Source organism: Cottoperca gobio, chromosome 2 (assembly GCF_900634415.1).
Source record: "Cottoperca gobio chromosome 2, fCotGob3.1, whole genome shotgun sequence".
NCBI lineage: Eukaryota > Metazoa > Chordata > Actinopteri > Perciformes > Bovichtidae > Cottoperca > Cottoperca gobio.
In genome coordinates, this window is record NC_041356.1 from 11,312,078 (window position 1) to 11,331,906 (window position 19,829).

At 41.6% G+C, this 19,829-nt stretch overlaps 3 protein-coding genes across 5 annotated transcripts; 2 read left to right on the forward strand and 1 right to left on the reverse strand.

Annotated features, from left to right (window-relative positions):
• The first annotated feature begins 658 nt into the window (after nt 1-658).
• On the forward strand, nt 659-10,682 carry LOC115016716 (NACHT, LRR and PYD domains-containing protein 12-like). The gene is made up of 17 exons (XM_029444702.1): nt 659-994; nt 1,972-2,074; nt 2,168-2,284; nt 2,375-2,485; nt 3,038-3,148; nt 3,389-3,428; nt 3,519-3,714; nt 3,897-5,691; nt 6,246-6,419; nt 6,697-6,870; nt 6,987-7,160; nt 7,536-7,709; nt 8,262-8,435; nt 8,785-8,952; nt 9,131-9,304; nt 9,416-9,462; nt 9,928-10,682. Exons 2-17 carry the CDS (start codon nt 1,986-1,988, stop codon nt 10,455-10,457), a joined length of 4,248 nt encoding a protein of 1,415 aa, XP_029300562.1. The 5' UTR covers nt 659-994; nt 1,972-1,985; the 3' UTR covers nt 10,458-10,682.
• Nucleotides 10,683-10,810: 128 nt separating this feature from the next.
• Nucleotides 10,811-13,440, reverse strand: LOC115016719 (PI-PLC X domain-containing protein 1-like). Of its 2 annotated transcripts, none has more exons than XM_029444716.1 (7): nt 13,141-13,440; nt 12,692-12,828; nt 12,194-12,316; nt 11,860-12,015; nt 11,635-11,747; nt 11,340-11,410; nt 10,811-11,118 (listed from the first exon to the last, which is right to left on the reverse strand). In XM_029444716.1, exons 1-7 carry the CDS (start codon nt 13,259-13,261, stop codon nt 10,832-10,834), a joined length of 1,008 nt encoding a protein of 335 aa, XP_029300576.1. In that variant the 5' UTR covers nt 13,262-13,440; the 3' UTR covers nt 10,811-10,831. The 2 variants fall into 2 exon arrangements, with proteins under 2 accessions (XP_029300576.1, XP_029300586.1); XM_029444726.1 differs by having other exon boundaries at nt 12,692-12,851; nt 13,141-13,279.
• Nucleotides 11,510-19,820, forward strand: LOC115016730 (four and a half LIM domains protein 2-like). Of its 2 annotated transcripts, none has more exons than XM_029444747.1 (6): nt 11,510-11,770; nt 16,435-16,623; nt 16,785-16,959; nt 17,295-17,464; nt 18,107-18,293; nt 18,835-19,820. In XM_029444747.1, exons 2-6 carry the CDS (start codon nt 16,468-16,470, stop codon nt 18,984-18,986), a joined length of 840 nt encoding a protein of 279 aa, XP_029300607.1. In that variant the 5' UTR covers nt 11,510-11,770; nt 16,435-16,467; the 3' UTR covers nt 18,987-19,820. The 2 variants fall into 2 exon arrangements, with proteins under 2 accessions (XP_029300607.1, XP_029300599.1); XM_029444739.1 differs by lacking the exon at nt 11,510-11,770 and adding an exon at nt 14,713-15,203.
• Nucleotides 19,821-19,829: the final 9 nt, after the last annotated feature.

The following is a 19,829-nucleotide window of genomic DNA, read 5'->3' on the forward strand; positions in this document are numbered from 1 at the left end:
AATCTGTCTTTACAGTATTATTATTATCAGTACTGATGGCAGAGATCATTTGTGTCATGATCATTAGCTGCAACGATTAGCTGACTAATTGTAATGCAAAAATGTCAGAAAATGCTGTTTTCAGTCTCACATATTGAGATATTTCTGCTTTTCTTTGATATTAAAGTGAATATTAATTGACAATAATCAATATATATATATATATATATATATATATATATATATATATATATATATATATTATATTATAACAAAGCATCAGGTACAATATATATAAATGTTATGATGTTAACATTTATACTAGCAAGTAGTTTCCTAGATACGTTCTCTCGGTGCTTCATCATTTCAGGTGTTGTTTTTAGTTAGAAGAATATTAACTTTAAAAAATATATATTTTAAAAAGGTGGAATTACCTGGAATCCAAAAATGGTGGAGAAATACTGACTGTATTTTTAAAAATAATTGGCTGAAAGTAATCAAATAGAAAAATACTGAATTTAAAAACTAGGCCCACTGACGTCACCTCAATAGCAGCCAAAGCATTGTCTGCTGGTGTGTCGCCTCTCAGGTGCTTCAGGTGAGTCACCGCCCCTCCCAACTTTCACCTTCAAAACCTGTAGTTTTCTGCCCTGAGTTTCACCTTCAGGCAGAGCTGCTCTCAGACTACAAACAAATCCCACCTCATACATAATTGCCATACTTTCATCCCAGATAACGTCCTCCAGGATGATCTTTGAAAGGGGGTAGTGTGAATTGGCGCAGCTTGACGCTCCTGTGTTTGGACGCGGCTGCCTGCAGTGAAAGCTCAGGGCAGCTTGACAACTTTCTTTACCCGAGACACCTGGGTGACGTGTGTCGCTGGAGTTTGTAGTTGTCTTGTGTGAAAGACTGATTAATCATTTAATAACTATTTCCTCTGTTTCTTTCTTTATGCGGTATTACGTCTTCGGTTAGTTTCACTTCAGTGTGACGCAGTTATCTTCACCATGGGAATGTAAGTATCCGACTTTCTTCTTCTTTTTGTGTTGCGTTTTATATCCTCTTATCATTAACGGTGCCGCAGAAATAAAACCGCTCCCATTGAACACTGATACAGTTGTATTTGCTGTACTTTTAAAGTGTTTAATAATCTACAATATCGGTGTATTACAGCAGGACTGCTGCATTTCCTGTCAGAACAGCACTGTGTTGCACAATATGTTGAAACTTTTACACCGTAGTTGAAAAAGTATTGATAAAATAAATAAAAGTACATATGTATAATCAGCTAAATGTACTTAAAGTACTGATAATGCAGCAGAATGAAGAATCTTAATTTGCTAACTCCTTGTGGTTGTTAGTTTAGGTGCACTTTACTCTAATGTGCCCTATGTGACACCCAATACTTTTATTACATTTTCGATCAGGTTAAATTACATTTAGTAGGAAATGATTACGTTATTCGGTGCTACATCATAGTTATAATACAACTACATCACCTCAGGGATTAAACTGGAGGTTATACTTCTCCGCATGACTGCAGCTAATTAATGTAACAAAGGTTAAGTCTGATATAATACTATGTCGTGTTGACAGCAAATGTCACTGCAGCCTTTGGGAAGATGGGTTGTAGACTGTGGCTTAAATGCAATTTACTAAACTAAACACCTCCTGATGATGGAAGTAGAGACCACACATCATTACCATTTAGGACTCCTGCAGGAACTCCGTGAGCAGTAGTTTACACTCTATTGACTGTTTTGAGGCAACAAAATATATATTCCTGGCAGCTGACCATCAGGCAGGGAGATAAAGTGTTTAGAAAATATAATTAAACTGTTGAATGAATAAGTCAAATGTAAGAATTGGTGTATTTATTTTTAAATGCATAGAAATGGGTACAGAGTTTGGTTGGTGGCTATTTGGAGCTAGTGTTGTGGTTAGTTTCAGTTTCAGTGTGACTAACAAAGCAGTGTGCTTATGTGTGTGTAGGTGTAAGGTCGACTATGAATCTTTCTGAAAGTATGAACGAGGAAGTCCTCTCCTCCAAAGTGCCTCCACCTGGGGAACATGCCAGCTCGAGCAAAGCTCAGAGGTGAGACAAGGATCTTAACAGTTCCTGACTGTCAGAGCGCTGCAGATGCATCATTTTGCCTACATTATTATTAAAAATCAAACTGTGTTTAAGCCAAGGGCAGCGGCAGGAGAGAGCAGCCTCCCCTGCTCCCAGCTGTGTGTCCATGAAGAGCAACCAGTCAATGGAGCCGCCGCTTGGTTTTAAAAAACATTGTTCTTATGGAACAGAGTGAGTTACTTTTTACTTTGTGCTATTTAAGCATTTTAGCTATTTTTAGAGGGAAACCATCTTTCTTTTTTACAATTGTTTTTCTCTCAGGATCCAGCAGGACAGAGCAGGCTCCGCTGCTCCCAGCTGTGTGTCCATGAAGAGCAACCAGTCAATGGAGCCGCCGCTTGGTTTTCAAAAACATCGTTCTTCTGAAACGGAGTGAGTCACATTTTAACTCTGCCAGCAAGATTATACGACAGCTGGTGGAGCTGCAGGCCTACTACTTATTTATTGTTTTTATCTCATGTACTCTGACCCCTGGCAGAGGAAGTTTGTGTGTGTGTATGTCTGTAAAGTTTTATAAATGTATGCATTAAGGATGCAAGATGATATCCGCACAGCATTAATATCGGAAGATAAATGCTTTCAAATTAAATTTCGTCCAGAAATGTACATTTCCTCTGATATACCAGGTCAATGTGATGCATACAAATACATCTGGCATGTTTTACTTTTGAAAAGCATTGTAGGCATAATAATATGTTAATTCTACTACAAGAGACAGTTCTCTCTCTATAGGTATCGGCATCGCAATTGGCCAAAATCTCAGCATATTGGCAAAAATCCGACACTGTGCATCCCTAGTGTGTATGTCTGTGAAGCCAAAGACATATTTCCATGCATGCGAGTGGACGATAAAGAGGTCTGTGTATTTACTATGGAAGCATTAAAGTATTTTTTAAAAAGTGAAACCATCTTTCCTTGTCTCAGGATCCAGCAGGAGAGAGCAGCCTCCCCTGTTCCCAGCTGTGTGTCCATGAAGAGCAACCAGTCAATGGAGCCACCGCTTGGTTTTCAAAAACATCGTTCTTCAGAAACAGAGTGAGTTACTTTGTATTATGGAAGCATTAAAGCAGTATGGCCCAATACAGCAGCGCTTTAGGGCCATGGTAGGTAAAAACGAAACAAAAAATGACAAAGCCGGCGTCGTAGCCTCAATACTGTCCATGTCCATTATTCAATTAAATAATCTGAGAATGAGGAGTCACTTATATGCAAAAAGTCAACCAGTCTGAGAATAAATTATTATTTAAAGTTTCTGATTTGTGTTTTCTTCCACAGACTGTGTGGCCTGGACGATCCACCAGACTCCGTATTCATGGTGTGTAGATGTACAATCAACTGCTACAGTCACAACAGCTCTTTTGGACAATTTAATTTTGAAAATAAAGTTTATAATATCATGTTCCAGCTCCTTGAGGAGGACATCATCAGTTTTGTGAAGAAGGAGCTGAAGACGATGCAGAGGATTCTGAGTTCGCAAGAGGAGGTGATGGACAGCGAGGAGGACGAGGGTATGAGGAGCAGCAGGGAGGCATTTGTGAACATTGTGCTGAACTTCATGAGGAGAAACAAGCAGGAGGAGCTGGCCGACTCTCTGCAGAGCAGTAAGATTAACAGCTTTACCAGGATAGGATGGTGGAATTAGTGGGGAATTAGTGCTAGAAATGTGTATATTTTTAAAAGGGATGCCGATATACATTTGATATTGACTAGTTATGGGATATTTTGGATTGCAGTTGCCATATGTTTTGTAGCATCACCTTACTTGTGTTTTCTGTCTGTGCAGAATCTCCGGCGGTGTGCCAACGAAAACTCAAATCTAGTTTGAAGCAGAAGTTCCAGTGTTTGTTCGAGGGAATCGCTAAAACGGGAATCCCGACCCTTCTGAATGAGATCTACACAGAGCTGTACATCACAGAGGGGGGGGCTGCAGAGGTCAACGATGAACATGAGATCAGACAGATCGAAACAGCAGCTCGGAAACAGGCCAGACCAGAAACCCCAATCAAATGCAAAGACATCTTTAAACCGTCACCTGGAAGAGATGAACCGATCAGAGCAGTGATGACGAAGGGAGTGGCTGGCATCGGGAAAACAGTCCTAACACAGAAGTTCACTCTGGACTGGGCTGAAGGCAAAGCCAACCAGGACATACATTTCATGTTTCCATTCACTTTCAGAGAGCTGAATCTGCTGATGGGGAAAAAATACACCTTAGTGAAACTTATTCATCATTTCTTTAGAGAGGTCAAAGACGCAGGGATCTGCAGGTTTGAACAGTTCCCGGTTGTGTTCATCTTTGACGGTCTGGATGAGTGTCGACTTCCTCTGGACTTCTACAACAACGAGATCCTGACTGACGTGATGGAGTCCACCTCAGTGGATGTGCTGCTGACAAACCTCATCCAGGGGAATCTGCTTCCCTCTGCTCGCCTCTGGATAACCACACGACCTGCAGCAGCCAACCGGATCCTTCCTGAGTGCGTGGACATGGTGACAGAGGTCAGAGGGTTCACTGACCCACAGAAAGAGGAGTACTTCAGGAAGAGATTCAGAGATGAGGAGCGGGCAAACAGGATCACCTCCCACATTAAGACATCCCGAAGCCTCCACATCATGTGCCACATCCCAGTCTTCTGCTGGATCACCGCTACAGTTCTGGAGGATGTGTTGAAAACCAGAGAGGGAGGAGTGCTGCCCAAGACCCTGACTGAGATGTACATCCACTTCCTGCTGGTTCAAGCCAAACTGTGGACCGTCAAGTATCACGTAGGAGCTGAGACGGATCCACGCTGGAATCCAGGGAGCAGGCAGATGGTTTTGTCTCTGGGAAAACTGGCATTTGAGCAGCTACAGAAAGGCAACCTGATCTTCTACGAGTCCGACCTGATGGAGTGTGGCATTGATATCACGGCAGCGTCCGTGTACTCGGGAGTGTTCACGCAGATCTTCAAAGAGGAGATAGGGCTGTATCAGGAGAAGGTGTTCTGCTTTGTTCATCTGAGTGTCCAGGAGTTTCTGGCTGCTCTTTACGTCTCTCTGAGTTTCACCAACTCTGGCATCAATCTGCTGTTTCAGTCAAAAACCTGGTTGTCTAATCTATTTAGGGACAAATCTAAACTATCACTCCTCTTCCAAAGTGCAGTGGACATGGCATTACAGAGTCCAGATGGGCACCTGGATTTGTTCCTCCGCTTCCTCCTGGGCCTTTCTCTGCAGACCAATCAGACTCTCTTACGAGGCCTGCTGACACACACAGGAAACGACTCGCACACCAATCAGGAAACAGTCCAGTACGTCAAGAGCGTGATCAGGAGGAACCTGTCTCCGGAGAGAAGCATCAATCTGTTCCACTGTCTGAATGAGCTGAATGATTGTTCTCTAGAGGAGGAGATCCAACAGTACCTAAGTTCAGGAAGTCTGTCCACAGTCCAGCTCTCTCCTGCTCAGTGGTCAGCTTTGACCTTCATCTTGTTGTCATCAGAGAAAGACCTGGATGTGTTTGACCTGAAGAAATACTCTGCTTCTGAGGAGGGTCTTCTGAGGCTGCTGCCAGTGGTCAAAGCGTCCAATAAGTCTCTGTAAGTTCAGAGAAAACGGGACAGATTAAAGGGATAGTTTGGATAGTTTGAAGTAATCAATATCAGGTCAAATGTAAACTATATTTAGAATATGTTCAGTGCTTTACCTTGCAGTCAAACAACCCTTTACAACGGGGCACAGAAGCCATTATCTATGCGCTTATCAAAACCACAAGACTCAGAAAAAAACAGTGATTTGAGCCTCTTGGCCTCGAAGAGAGCATGAATGGACATAACATCTTCAGTTACATTGCTTAGCTTCCTGCAGGTCCTCCTGTCTGCTTCTCCATAGTCGGTGTATTACCAACAGTAGATGGACGTTTGGAGAAGTACTTCATACAACCCCACTTCAAACAATCCAAACTATCCCTTTTAAAGGATAAGGCTGTATTTTTTGCCAACAAATCTGATGAAACGTCCAAAATGAACAATACATTAGTCAGTCTAGTCTTTCTGACTTCCTCACCCTGTCTGTTGCACTCCACCCAAATCCATTCATTCCTACCGAATGACTAATTTCAAGAAATAAAATTGTTTTGCATGTTCTTCTTCAGGCTGAGTGGCTGTAACCTGTCAGAGAAAAGCTGTGAAACTCTGGCTTCAGTTCTCAGCTCCCAGTCGTCCACTCTGAGAGAGCTGGACCTGAGTAACAACAACCTGCAGGACTCAGCAGTGAAGCTGCTCTCTGATGGACTGAAGAATCCACACTGTAGACTGGAAACGCTGAGGTCAGATACGCCACTCAAGAACGTTTTCTTGTGTATTTTTCTAAAGGCTTTAAATGTGTATGCTACTGAAAACATGAGAAGCAAGTGAGGAAAAATTAAAAAAGATTTGTTCTTAAGTCATAAACACAAGAGGGAAAGCTCTTCAGATTTTTCTTCTTGCATGTCTTAAGGTTTCTGTAGTATTTCCATGAAACTACAAAATATTATCTTCCCAAACGCTGTTGAATAAGACACCAAACCTTGCTTTGGAAAAAATGTTTCCATTGATTTTTACCAGGTTGAATCTAAACAATCTCTCAGAGAAATGTTGCCAGGAGTTATCATCAGTTCTTAGCACCAAGTCGTCCAGTGTGAGAGGTCTGGACCTGAGTTACAACGACCTGCAGGACTCGGGAGTGAAGCTGCTCTCTGCTGGATTGGAGAGTCCAGACTGTGCACTGGACACACTCAGGTCAAGATAAATCATGTTTCACATGGTGTTAATGTTGTGACTAAGTAAATGCATGTGTATTCTTAAAGAACATGTTTTTTAATTCAATACCCAAGTTCATGAAAATTCTTCTTCAGGTTCATCGGCTGTAATTTGTCAGACAAAAGCTGTGAAACTCTGGCTACAGTTCTGAGCAACAAGTCATCCGGTCTGAGAGAGCTGGACCTGACTAACAACGACCTGCAGGACTCGGGAGTGAAGCTGCTCTCTGCTGCTCTCAGGAGTCCACACTGTCCCCTCCAAACCCTCAGGTTAGATTCATGTGAGAAGGTTTTGTGCTGACAAGATTTAGTAATGCTAACACTGTATGTTTTCTTGCTTGGGTATTATTTTTAGTTGTGTTTTGTCCATTGGTTTATTTATTTACTTCTAAATAAGTGTATACTTCTGGATTCTACTGTTTTTACTAAAATAGTCAAATGAATAAATCAACATTTTGGGAATTATGCTTATTTGGCAAGAGTTGGATATTAGGCCAGTTAGCGCAGTTTAGCATAAATACTGGAAACAAGGGGAAACGGCTAGCAAAACATATTAGCACCTGTAAAGTTCACTAACTTACAAGTATCTCGTAAAAGTGTCAAGCTGTGGTTAAAGGGTGGTAATGTGCATGTTCCTTTTGGCAGGTTAAATCAAACCAACCTCACAGAGAAATGCTGCCAGGAGATCTCATCATTGCTCGGCTCCCAGTCGTCCAATCTGAGAGAGCTGGACCTCAGTAACAATGATCTGCAGGACTCGGGAGTGAAGCTGATGTTGGCAGGACTGGAGAGTCCACACTGTGCATTGGAAACTCTCAGGTCAGTATTCTACCATTTGTGAAGTGTGATACTGTTAATGACATGCAGTTCCTAATGTAGTCATTCTCTTAGTCTCGTTGTCTTTGAATTCACCTCATAAAACATGGTCTTTAACAATAGTCTGGATCTTATTCCACTGGTATTGAAGTTGTTGAGATCACATGATTTCTAGAAGTCTGTGTGTCATTGAGTTCAAAGGATTTCTACCTTCATATGTGGTGGATTATGGGTTGGATTTATCTTTCCCAACTCTTGCTTTTTGCTGAACTCAAAAAGGAAAATATATTTACTTTTCTGTTTACTTCAACATTCACACTTTCCATATTCACTTACCGGTACTCGAGCATTGTCCCGACTCCTGCTATTACGGTTTTCAACTAACACCATTGCTAATACCGCTTTTACTTATTGCTTAAACTACACTACTTTTAAAATCCTTACCTAACGATTTCTAATTAAATTCACTTCAAGCACATTCACATTTAGTCAATTTGTTATCAGTTAAATGTCTTTATTTGAATGTATCTAAGTTTCCTGATTGAAACCCTTCAGGCTGAGTGGCTGTACGTTATCAGAGAGAAGCTGTGAAGCTCTGGCCTCAGTTCTCAGCTCACGCTCGTCTCGTCTGAGACATCTGGACCTGAGTGACAACGACCTGCAGGACTCGGGAGGGAAGCTGCTCTCTGCTGCATGGAAGAGTCCACACTGTGCTCTGGAAACTCTCAGGTGAGATAATATTTTAACAATTGAAACCTGAAATTATGCACAATTTTTGTTTTATAAAATGTGCTCGTCTAGAAGTAGAGCATTGTATGTGTGAAATTAGATTAGAGTAGATGTGCTTTGCTTGTAAGACTGCAAACTGTATTACGTTTATGTTTTGTTGTCCAGCTGTCATTTAAAGTTTACCTAAAATATGTTCATGAGATAAAAGTTTATCTAGTTCTGTGAAGAAGTGTTCACCTTTTTACTTTTACCTGCAATTAAAAGTACATGTAATGCATCAGCAATCGGTTAATGCAGAGGGATACCAGCATGTTATTTTTCTCTGCTGAAATTGTATTTTTTTCCGCAGGTTGAGGCAAACTAGGCTCACAGAGAAAAGCTGTCATGACTTCTTACCGAGCACCAAGTCGTCTAGTCTGAGAGAGCTGGACCTGAGTAACAACGACCTGCAGGACTCGGGAGTGAAGCTGCTCTCTGCTGGACTGGAGAGTCCACACTGTGCACTAGAAACTCTCAGGTCAGCCACTATCATGTTAGTAGTTACTGCCAATAAATCTCCCTAAATCTTACACGCTGGTCCTTTTTAAGAGGGTTCCACATGTGCTCTTACATGCACCGGTACAATGTCCTGCAGTCATGTAACAACTATGTGGACTAATGGCTTTTATTTCCACAAAACTCCCTACTTTATGTAGGTTGTCAGGCTGCTTGATCACAGATGACGGCTGTACTGCTCTGGCCTCAGCTTTGAGGTCCAACCCCTCCCGTCTAAGAGAGCTGGATCTGAGCTACAACCATCCAGGAGACTCGGGGGGGCAGCTGCTCGTTGCTGCACTTCAGGATCCACGGTGGAGACTGGATACTCTTCGGTATGGGTCAAAACAATGTGTATGCAAGGAACAAAGGACATAAAGATTGAGGGCTCTCTGTGCTCTAAAGGAGTTCCTGCTTTAACCACTGACTCTGTTTTCTTCCTGCAGTGTGGATCAAGGCTGCGTTCAGTGGTTGAACTCTGGTCTGATGAAGTGTAAGTGTGTAAAAGTGAATATTCAAAACCTGCAAACTTACAACTATTATGTTTATTTAGACACAGAGGAGCTCCTTTCAGTCCCCATTTGTATTTTTAAGAAAACACATCCCTAACATTTATACTCACAATAAGACGGAAACATAAACACCGAGTTAAACACTTGTGCATACGATAGCTCTATATATAAATATAATGTTATCTCTCACAGTGTTAAAAAACTAAAGCATCACATTGCAATAAATCTCAAATAAAGTGAGATTGATGGCTCTCTACGTCTTCGAGAGAAGAAAAAGATAAAAAAGACACACAATCTTCTATTCTTGTGTAAACGAATACAATTCTACATTTGTTAAAACATGCAGATAAATCCAAACGCTGCCAGCGGAAAACGACGATAGTGATGCCCGATCCTGGAGTTTTATTCATGATAGTATTTTTGATATCAGTCTTTCTCTCGGTCAGATGTCTGTGAACTCACATTGAACCCAAACACGGCGCACAAAAACGTCCTCCTGTCCGAGAACAAGCGGAAAGTGATGCTGGCGATAGAGAAGCAGCCGTACCCGGATCACCCCGACAGATTCGACTGGTGCTACCAGCTGATGTGCACCACCGGTCTGTCCAGTCGCTGCTACTGGGAGGTGGACTTTGAAGGAGGGATTGATATTGGAGTGACGTACAGAGGACTCCGCAGGAGAGGAGCACGTGACGGCAGCAGAATTGGATGGAATGAGAAGTCGTGGAGTCTTGAACTAACTGATAAATGTTACTATGCGTGGCACAATAACATAAGAACAGCGCTCCTCACATCCTCCTCCTCGGCCTCCAACAGAGTCGCAGTGTACCTGGACTGGCCTGCAGGCACTCTGTCCTACTACAGAGTTTTCCCTGACGCTCTGATCCACCTGTACACCTTCTACTGTGCGTTCACTGGACCGCTCTACCCTGCTTTTGGGTTCCTGTCGTTGGAGTCGTCCGTGTCCCTGTGTTAAGGACGAGGGATATGAGTTTGTGACCCGGCACAATTGCATATTATTGCTTATGTCATTAGTATAATATCTTTGCAGAGGATTGTCAACTTAATACTGAAGTAAGAAGCCACTTTTGAACAAACAGCAGCACTGAACTGCTTTTTACTTATTGTTGAATTATGTTTGTATTTATGAGCTGACTGATGGCTGTAAGCCTCCAGGGACATTAAAGTGTTGTTCTACTGATGGCGAGTGATTACTGACACCATGACATGTGCAGCGCTGCATAAAGAAAACGTAAAGTATTTATATAATGTATGAAAGTGTGTATATAACAAAATAGCATGCATAGCATAAAATAATAATTAGTTAGTGGCAGATTAGTGTTTTTTATGTCAACCCCATGCGAGGCTGCTCTTGGCATCCTGCAGACGGGACGCGCTGGCTCCGCCCTGCAGTTTGTAGTTCAGGCCAATCACAAGAGAGCAGAACTGACTGACGTCCACGAAGTCGCAGCAGAGGATGTTGACCCCCCCCGCTCCGCGCCCCGGCTGCTGCTCGCCCGCCCAGCGGAGCAGCAGTGAGAGAGCACTCATCGTCATCTTCCTCATGTCCTGGAGGGGATGGAGGAGGACGTACGGAGCGTCTTCTGTCAGGTTCAGCCCGCTGACGTAGAAACCAGCTGCAACACAACCGGTCAGTTTAAAACTCCAGAAACTTTAAACTCCTCCTTTTACATTAAAACACAAACATTAACGATGCGCCATTCTGCACAATGACTACTGTTACGTTTGATATTTTCAGTGCACATACTTGTATATTTTTATTGCAGGACTTTTACTTGTAAGTATTTTATAGTGTAATATTGCTCTTTTTTGAATTAAATGATTTGAATTCTTCCACCTGGTCTTCCTCTGTGCTTCTGGTCCTCCAGGTAGGCGATCACCTTCTTAGGGTCTGGGCTGTCGGCATACCTGAACACAGTTTAACGCTTGAATTTAAATGTTTTACAGTGAGCAAATAGTCATTTGGAAATTAGCAAAGCGCGGACAATTGTGCAGCTAGCAGTGTGTGATAATTGTAGGTTCACGCTTGATTTTGTTGCACAACAATACAAACATAATACAAGACATATTTTTAAATTGGATCGTTTAGAGATACAAACTTAAAGCATTCCCGTTTTTCTAATATGTTTTACCAGTAAGGTATTCCAGTCCACAGCTCGGGGTGCTGCAGCACCATCTGCTGGTTGCCATAAGAAACAACGATCTGCTGACTTCTGGACCAACAGGACCGCAGAGTGGGAATGTCCTGCATATAAACACATGCACACAGTAAGTATTGCATATCTTCAAAACTAACTCTTTTAGGAATTAAGTCTGTGACATCATTAAGCTGCCCAAAATCTAAACGGCCCAGTTACCTGAGAGGAGCAGAGTTTCTTTCCAAACAGCGTGATGATGTACTCCACGAGGTGCTCGTGATCTTCGTCGGTCAGCGACGCAAAATGCGAGCAGGAAATGATTACGATCTCTTTGGGATGAGCATCTAACCAGGTAGCCAGTTCATCCAGAGCCTCCTGCACACACACACACACACACACACACACACACACACACACACACACACACACACACACACACACACACGCACACACACACAGTGCTTAATTTCCTCTCAGTGTGGCTGTAACTTTTCTTGCTGTGACTAAGTGTGTGTGTGTGTGTGTGTGTGTGTGTGTGTGTGTACGTACCTTCCTTCACTGTCATCAGTGTGTAGATGCCATGGGCGAAAAACAATTTGCCTCCTGCTGGTTTCCTGGCGATCCGCAGGTCCAAGAACCGAATACCAAGATCACACTGATCACTGAGGACCGATTGCTACACACACACACACACACACAGCGAAGAAGAGAAAGAGAATTAATATTAAAACAAGAGAAAAGTGACACCGTGCTTAGATACAGGCCATATTTGCATGATGTATTCATGATCACAGACCTACTTTAGATTAGATTCAACTTTGTGCATTGTGCATGGAAATGCAATTTAGTATCCAAGCAGATAATACAGTGCATCTACTTCACAGTTCAGAGGTGAAAGTAGATTTCAGATTTCCGAGTGCTGCTTTGTTTTTCTGAATAAATAAGATTATTATCACAGAATTTGTGGGGAAAGGTTTTTCTGAATTACCGAGATACCTTTAAAAAAACTCAGAGAAGCTCCTGTAAGTACACAGTACGTGTGTTCCTTTACCTGTGTGGTAGCCCAGCGGTACACACAGGGTCGAGTCCAGCAGGGAAACAGCCTGTCAATCACTCTGAGGACGCAGGGCTCTGATCTCAGGACAGGGGAGGAGATGTCCAGGCAGAAAGACATGCTGTCATGGCTCCCTGTGGTGAGAGATGGAGGTCAACTATATGCCAAAAAGCAGAAGTGGGAAAAAGTACTCAGATCTTTTACTTAAGTAAATGTAGTGATGCAACCGTGTAGAAATACTCTTTTTATTGAAAATGTTACTTAAAGTACTCATTCTCATAAATTATAGTAACGTTACTCGAGTAAATGTATTTAGTTACATTCCACCACTTCCCAAAAGCAACCTCGTCGATGTACTTTTACAGTGTACATAATGTAGATAAAGATCAGAGACAAACAGGTGTGGTTAAATAAAAAATATATAATATATAATATTTCTGTTTTACCGGGTATGGCCAGGTTCCACAGCGGGACATCCAGCAGCTCTGCGGGCAGACGCGACATCCAGTCCGGGTTCCCTTCGAGCTGTAGCCGCTCGTCGTCTTCCATGTTCTTCACCGGAAACATTTTAATGTTTCACTTCCTCGCTGTTCACTTAATATTCCCCGTTCTCAACATGCTGCTCTGATTTGTTTTCACTACAATACCGTAAACACCGTTTGTTTACAAAGTCTTCGGATGTAAAACCATTTTAAGCTAGCGGTGAAAATAATTTAGCACTTCCTGAGACGACAACCTTCAAAATAAAACCGGATAAGGAAGTTCGCTTTCGAAACAAAAGCATGGCAAGCTACTGAACTATTTATGGGCTAAAATGTCACAGAAAATGCAGGCTTTGCTAAAAACATCATATTCATTTATCCTAAACGTGTTTCTAAAAGAACACGCAGTAAAATAGATTATTTTTCATATTTGTAACATGCAGGCTAAGCAGCATGTTAAAACTTTATGTTATGCTCTCTCTCATTAGAAATCAAAGCTACGTTTTATGCAATTAGTTTTAAATTGCTGCTGTGTTGTCTACCTAGAAAAACATGTGATATTTAGATGACTTTAGATTTGTTACGTCGTTACCTAATCCTGATTATCTCCTACAATTTCCTTTTCACAATGAAGTGTTTTTCTCCAGACTGTAGTTCCCTGGCAGTATGAGGTAAACATTTGTCCTGAACATGTAACAGCTAATGAACATCACGCGATTGTGAGAATGTACCTGACCTAAATGTCTGAGTAAGAGCTTTATGTTGGTCTTTAAACCTTGTCTATCATAACAGAACTCAGGGCACCAGTTGCATTTACATGTGTAATGATTAGAAGTAATCATTTCAGGTTAATGTTAACTGTTGACATACTTTTACCAATTGAAGAGGCCTGCATATGTACAAGTTAACCACTAAGATGTACCTTGCGACCCCTGAGTTGAGAGCCACTTTATCACATGATCTCCTGCTTCTATACTGTACTATCACATTTGCACACTGTGTGTTGACGTGCAAGGACTATACAAAGAAAGAAGCACATTTTGCAGTATAAGGTTGCAGAGAATCTAATTCTACAAAAACTCTAAATATCCACTGCAGTACATCATTGGAGTCACACATGGACAGATTATTCCAGTCGGGCTTCATAGCTGCAGAAATTAAACTAAGGACTAACAAGTGGCTGCTGTTTAGCGCCGACATGGCATGCTATTTCTTTGAACCATTAGAGGAAACAATTCTTCTCACATCAGGTTAAAATCTGGCATGTTCTAAGAGAACATTTTAAATAACCCGTTTTAAGAGTGAGGAACCTTTTTTTATTTTAAAGTTGCGTGGAAATAATACAAGCAGAGAATCACAGCATCATAGTCACTGCATTAATGCTGCAGTGACTATATGTCACAGGGTCAACTGACTTCACTATAAATGATAATCAAATTAAATGTAATCAAATCAAGACGGATAAATCTGAGCAGCTATGATCTGTTAACAGGAAAATAAACACAGCTCACGGATAACAGTTGTGCACTTCTGGTGCCCCGACTTAATTTGGCTATAAACTGTGTAAATGGAACTCAATTATATTTTCTCGGAGTATGTTTTCCTAAAACAAATCTCCAATCACACGGTCTGTATCGAGTTTCTTTGGTCGGTATGAAGCTGCTGATGTTTGTTTTTCTCAGAACCTCTTGTGTCTTGTGATCACATTGTTCTCATCTTGACATAATGACCCTCACATGTAATACTGTGTGGAAACCATTGAATAATTATTAATGCAGAAATGTATTCTGCTTTTGTGTCCTGATCACATTCCCCAGTGGACGGTTTCCAGAATTCTCTCCTAAATTTATAGCTTTCTAAAAATAATCTGACCTGCCCACTCGCAGCTCTGCCTCCACCTTCCCGCCCCAGTGTGTGTCACATTGTGCAGTAATTTTAAAAGACAGATGGACGACAGCGCTCAGTAGACACCTCTGGTCTCAGTCTGCAAACCGGCTCATCCTCCGACACTCAGGAAGCGCTGACGGGTAACACTTGTTATTTCTTTCTCTTCTATTTTCCAAGACATTCATAATAATTTGACATGTCTGTGACACCTTTTGCGTTCAGGATCTAGAGGATTATTTGAGTTGCTTGTTGAAAGTGGACGAGGAACTTCTCCTTTTGTGTCCGGTATTAAGAACTGGCTGATGCTGAAGAGATTCTTCAAATTATTAAGTAGTTTAAGTGAACTATGCATTTAAGTTAAGTTAAGTTAAAGCTATAATGCTGATTGAGGGATGATGGGAGAAGGGATGTAAAGGCTGATGGAGATAAGAAGTTGGGTACAGATGGTTTTAGCTAAATATTACAGAGGATGGTAGTGGGTTTAGATGGGATATGAAGGGGTTAGATGTTTTGTAGAGGTGTGTATATGGGGTTGTAGGGGTATAAAAGGGTTTAATAAAATAAAATCCACATGTAGCTGAGCATATCCAGGTTTTGCGGAGATGCAGTTAAATCCGGTATAGGCTCTATTAATGTTATCAGATATCACTGAACTGAAGAGTTTGATTTTCCCCTTTTTGAAGACTTTCAAGTTGGATTTCTTTCCAGAATTGAGTTTCTGGGGTTGCATAAGATTTCATGCAACAATCCTTTAATTAAATCTGCTCCATCGTAAATATTTAAACCTCTAAGGATGCTGTTCGCTGACCAACAGCAAATGAAATCATCATCCGGCAGAATAAAAGTTTAAAAAGTCTGCAATAGAAGATCTTTGTGTTTTTCTGCTGCTCCCTCACTCCTTCTACTTTATCTTTACTCCTTTACTATTTAAAGATCCTTCTCTCCTCATTGCTTTGCCCTTCCTCCACCTTTTTAAATCTTAAGTCTAAATTTCAACTCATTCAATTTTCTCCGGGGGGGATTTAGAGGACGCCAAGTGAATTAAGACTCCCTCAGACTCGATTTAGACTATTTTGGAGCAAGCAAACGAGATTTGCAGTTCACGTTATGTCCATTAATAAAGAGGAAGGTATTTACTCCACACTGTGTGCCCGTGTGGGGACAGTGAGTGACATCCTTTGGCCTAATTTGTTGCATCTCGTACTCAATTAAGTATCTAGTCATTTTAGAAGGCCTCCACCCGGTACGTGGTCATGAAGTCATACTGTTGAGTTTATTGGACCATGTGAGCCCGGTGCTGTAGTGTCGTTTCAAAGACTGCAATTACATCATCTTTTATGTTTTTAAATGTCTTTGCACTTTATCTCTCAGGACTGAAGACTCGAAGAGGAGATTTCAGTCGAAATGGCGGAACGCTACGACTGCACAGAGTGTAAGAAGACCTTGTACGGGCAGAAGTACATCCTGAAGGAGGAGAACCCGTATTGCGTTGAGTGCTACGAGGATCTTTTCTCCAGCAACTGTGAAGTGTGCCAGAAGCTCATCAGCTGCACCAGCAAGGTGAAGTTATTATCCAACATATGTTTCAGTCTGTCTTGGTGTAAAAATGTATTTGACAGATTTATAATTGTTGAAACGTTTCCATGGACGAGATCATGCAGAAGCCTCAGAGTCTGACTTCTAACCAAACCAAACATCGTCTCCTTTCATTGCCTCTGCAGGATCTGTCGTACAGGGAGCGCCACTGGCACAGCGAGTGCTTCCTCTGCACCAGCTGCAGCCGATCTCTGGTGGAACGGCCTTTTGCCACCAAGGACGACATGCCGATGTGCATCGAGTGCTACAGCAGCGAGTACGCCTCCAAGTGCCATGCATGCCTGAAGACCATCATGCCAGGTGAGGAGGCCTGTCGTATTTTGTTTCTATGCTCTATGGTTAGAAACCTCTGAGGGGATTTTAAATCGTCCAAACATGTACACATTTGTTGTAAAATCCACCAAACGTCTGTAAACCCGTCATATGTGTCCACTGTTGGACTACTTATTATTTACGAGGTCAAACATTTACAGAGACATCAGCAAATTGCCATTAGCTGTAATTGGTTGAGGCTGATCCGACTGCCAGTAGGATAGTGGGACGTACTGTACATGTAATTGTTAACCTCTCTCTCTCTCTCTCTCTCTCTCTCTCTCTCTCTCTCTCTCTCTCACCCCACACCCTCCACCCACCAGGCTCCAAAAAGATGGAGCATAAGGGCAACAGTTGGCATGAGAACTGCTTCACCTGCAACCGTTGCCAGCAGCCCATCGGCACCCGGAGCTTCATCCAGAAGGAATCCAACAACTACTGCATGCCCTGCTATGAGAAGCAGTTTGCCATGCAGTGCGTCCAGTGCAAGAAGGTAAAAGGACGCACTGTGATCCACGTCCACTTGTCTCCTGGGGCTCTGCTTGCATTCGTGTTTTGTAGTGGACTCCCCCTTCCTTTAATTAGTGTTTTCACCTTTAAGTAGATCATAAATCAATAGTTTCCTGCAAATGCAACTGATTTTGTTTTTTGCTTAATGCTCCTGAGGGTAGGGCAATTCTTCCATCCCCGAGATAACGACAAGATCAATATTGTGTTTAAAAGGCATTTAAGAGGCAAGATAACCATGAGTTTACCCTCAGAAGTCCCCTGAGTGGCTTTAAAGTTAAAGACATGCTCATCTACAGCACTGTGATGCTATCAAACTGAAGACGCCAATAAGACTCGTATGTATGGTAAGAGATATGGGCAGGAAGCAGATGGCCAAGCAGGCCAGAAACTGGGGCGTCTTTTTGTGCTTAAAGCTGGCAGACGGCAGTCATCTGTCTCCCCGGGGACTACGTCAGCAACAAACAGCAAACATGACACAGCAGTATGAAGCTACACAGTCATACACTGGAGCTCTGAGATGGTCACACTGAAATTACATTGTTACTGATCTTCAAGTGCGTTAAACACTTTTTTGACATGCATGAAAGGTCATATTGACACAATGCTCATGACGTATATGTTTCAGCCCATCACCACCGGAGGAGTGAACTACCGGGACCAGCCCTGGCACAAGGAGTGCTTCGTTTGCATCGGCTGCAAGCAGCAGCTGGCCGGCCAGAGGTTCACCTCTCGGAACGACTTCGCCTACTGCCTCGACTGCTTCTGCAACCTGTTTGCCAAGAAATGTGCTTACTGCACCACCCCGATCAGCGGTAACGATCAAGTCATCGAGACATTCTCTCTCATCGTGAAATTAACTTTGCTGGACATTGTGTTCCCAGCCTGCACACTGCAATGATGTCAGAAACTCAACGGCAATTCAGGAACCGTTAATTTGCAAAGAAAGCCTTAATCATTAGAAATCCTCCAACCACTCGTCCCCTTTAAAGGAGTGCTCTAAAGATGTAGCACTTCTTTGAAGTAAAGGGACTTGCAAGAGACAGATTTTTAGAAATATAATAGATATAATCAAAACAGAAAAGGCCAAAAATATCCTCACTTTTAGTCCTCAGTGTGTTTTAGGCTCTAAAAACAACAAGTAGAACTTGAGTTTTCAATACTAGGAACAAAGGGAATACGTGTTCCGTATTAATTTATAAATTACACCTTTAACATGGACTTAACCTTTCCCAGAAAATGTTCTTCCCACTGTGTATCCAATCACCATCAATTACAGGATTATTACGTTACAGAGATCATGAGACTACAAGCTCGTTTTCCACTCATGCCTCCTCTTTGTTGCTTTTTCCTCAGGCCTCGGGGGCAGCAAATACATCTCGTTTGAGCAGCGGCAGTGGCACAACGACTGCTTCAACTGCAAAAAGTGCTGCGTGTCTCTGGTGGGTCGAGGTTTCCTGACGTGCAAAGATGACGTCCTCTGCCCCGACTGCGTCAAAGACTTCTGAGTGATCTCCAAGCCGGAAAAAAAGAGTTTGTCCAAGTTGGCACATTGATTGGTTTCTCACACATTAACGTACTGCTAAGGTGTTATCTGCATGCGCTGATTTTACTGTTTTTCATGCTAATTAATTGAAGCCTTTATTCCAAAATGAAGTTTTTGTTCTGTTTGGCTGAATGTATTGCTGTTTCATTGGAAAGCAGTGTCAAAGATTCTAAAACAATTATAATGTGTATATCTCATTTTGAAATGAAACTCTGTTTCACCATTTTTCAGAGATATATTAAAGCATATTAAGAGTTAAGTTGTTTTAATGTTTGGCACTGTGATGCCAATTATATATTTATATGAGTTAACATAACACTACTAACACTGTTTATTATAGTTAAATAAATTCAGTCTAATTCAATTACATTTGTGAAGCATAATAATAGTCTTTTGAATTTAATGAATGCTTATTGGCCATCAGTGATGCAGCTTGTAATACTAATTTTAATAGTCAGTCCATTTAAATGTGATTCCCTGATGGAAAATGTGCATTTAAACCATCATGTATAATATGAGTGGAAAGAAACGACTCAATTGTCAGTAAAAGTGTAATTACCACATTGGAATAACACTAGTAAACAGAGCAACTATATAGCTAATGTATTTAATAATAATAATAATAATAATAATAATAATAATAATAATAATAATAATAATAATAATAATAATAATAATGCAGTTATAAATGTTTGTAATCGATTAATAATTGCTCATGGATTGCTCACTAACTAATGAGCCATTGTGTGTAAAGGTATACATGTTATTAAGTGATAAATAAAGGATTTTAATGATGTTTTGCAGT

What these genes read in the sequence shown, in the direction of transcription:
- LOC115016716 (XM_029444702.1), top strand. Translation starts at nt 1,986, where the DNA reads ATGAATCTTTCTGAAAGTATGAACGAGGAAGTCCTCTCCTCCAAAGTG. An exon ending in AGCTCGAGCAAAGCTCAGAG is followed by an intron (nt 2,075 to 2,167) that starts GTGAGACAAGGA and finishes ACTGTGTTTAAG; the next exon opens with CCAAGGGCAGCGGCAGGAGA. An exon ending in CATTGTTCTTATGGAACAGA is followed by an intron (nt 2,285 to 2,374) that starts GTGAGTTACTTT and finishes TTTTTCTCTCAG; the next exon opens with GATCCAGCAGGACAGAGCAG.
- LOC115016719 (XM_029444716.1), bottom strand. Translation starts at nt 13,261, where the DNA reads ATGTTTCCGGTGAAGAACATGGAAGACGACGAGCGGCTACAGCTCGAA. An exon ending in GTGGAACCTGGCCATACCCG is followed by an intron (nt 12,829 to 13,140) that starts GTAAAACAGAAA and finishes CTCTCACCACAG; the next exon opens with GGAGCCATGACAGCATGTCT. An exon ending in ACACACTGATGACAGTGAAG is followed by an intron (nt 12,016 to 12,193) that starts GAAGGTACGTAC and finishes GTGTGTGTGCAG; the next exon opens with GAGGCTCTGGATGAACTGGC.
- LOC115016730 (XM_029444747.1), top strand. Translation starts at nt 16,468, where the DNA reads ATGGCGGAACGCTACGACTGCACAGAGTGTAAGAAGACCTTGTACGGG. An exon ending in TCATCAGCTGCACCAGCAAG is followed by an intron (nt 16,624 to 16,784) that starts GTGAAGTTATTA and finishes TTGCCTCTGCAG; the next exon opens with GATCTGTCGTACAGGGAGCG. An exon ending in CTGCACCACCCCGATCAGCG is followed by an intron (nt 18,294 to 18,834) that starts GTAACGATCAAG and finishes CTTTTTCCTCAG; the next exon opens with GCCTCGGGGGCAGCAAATAC.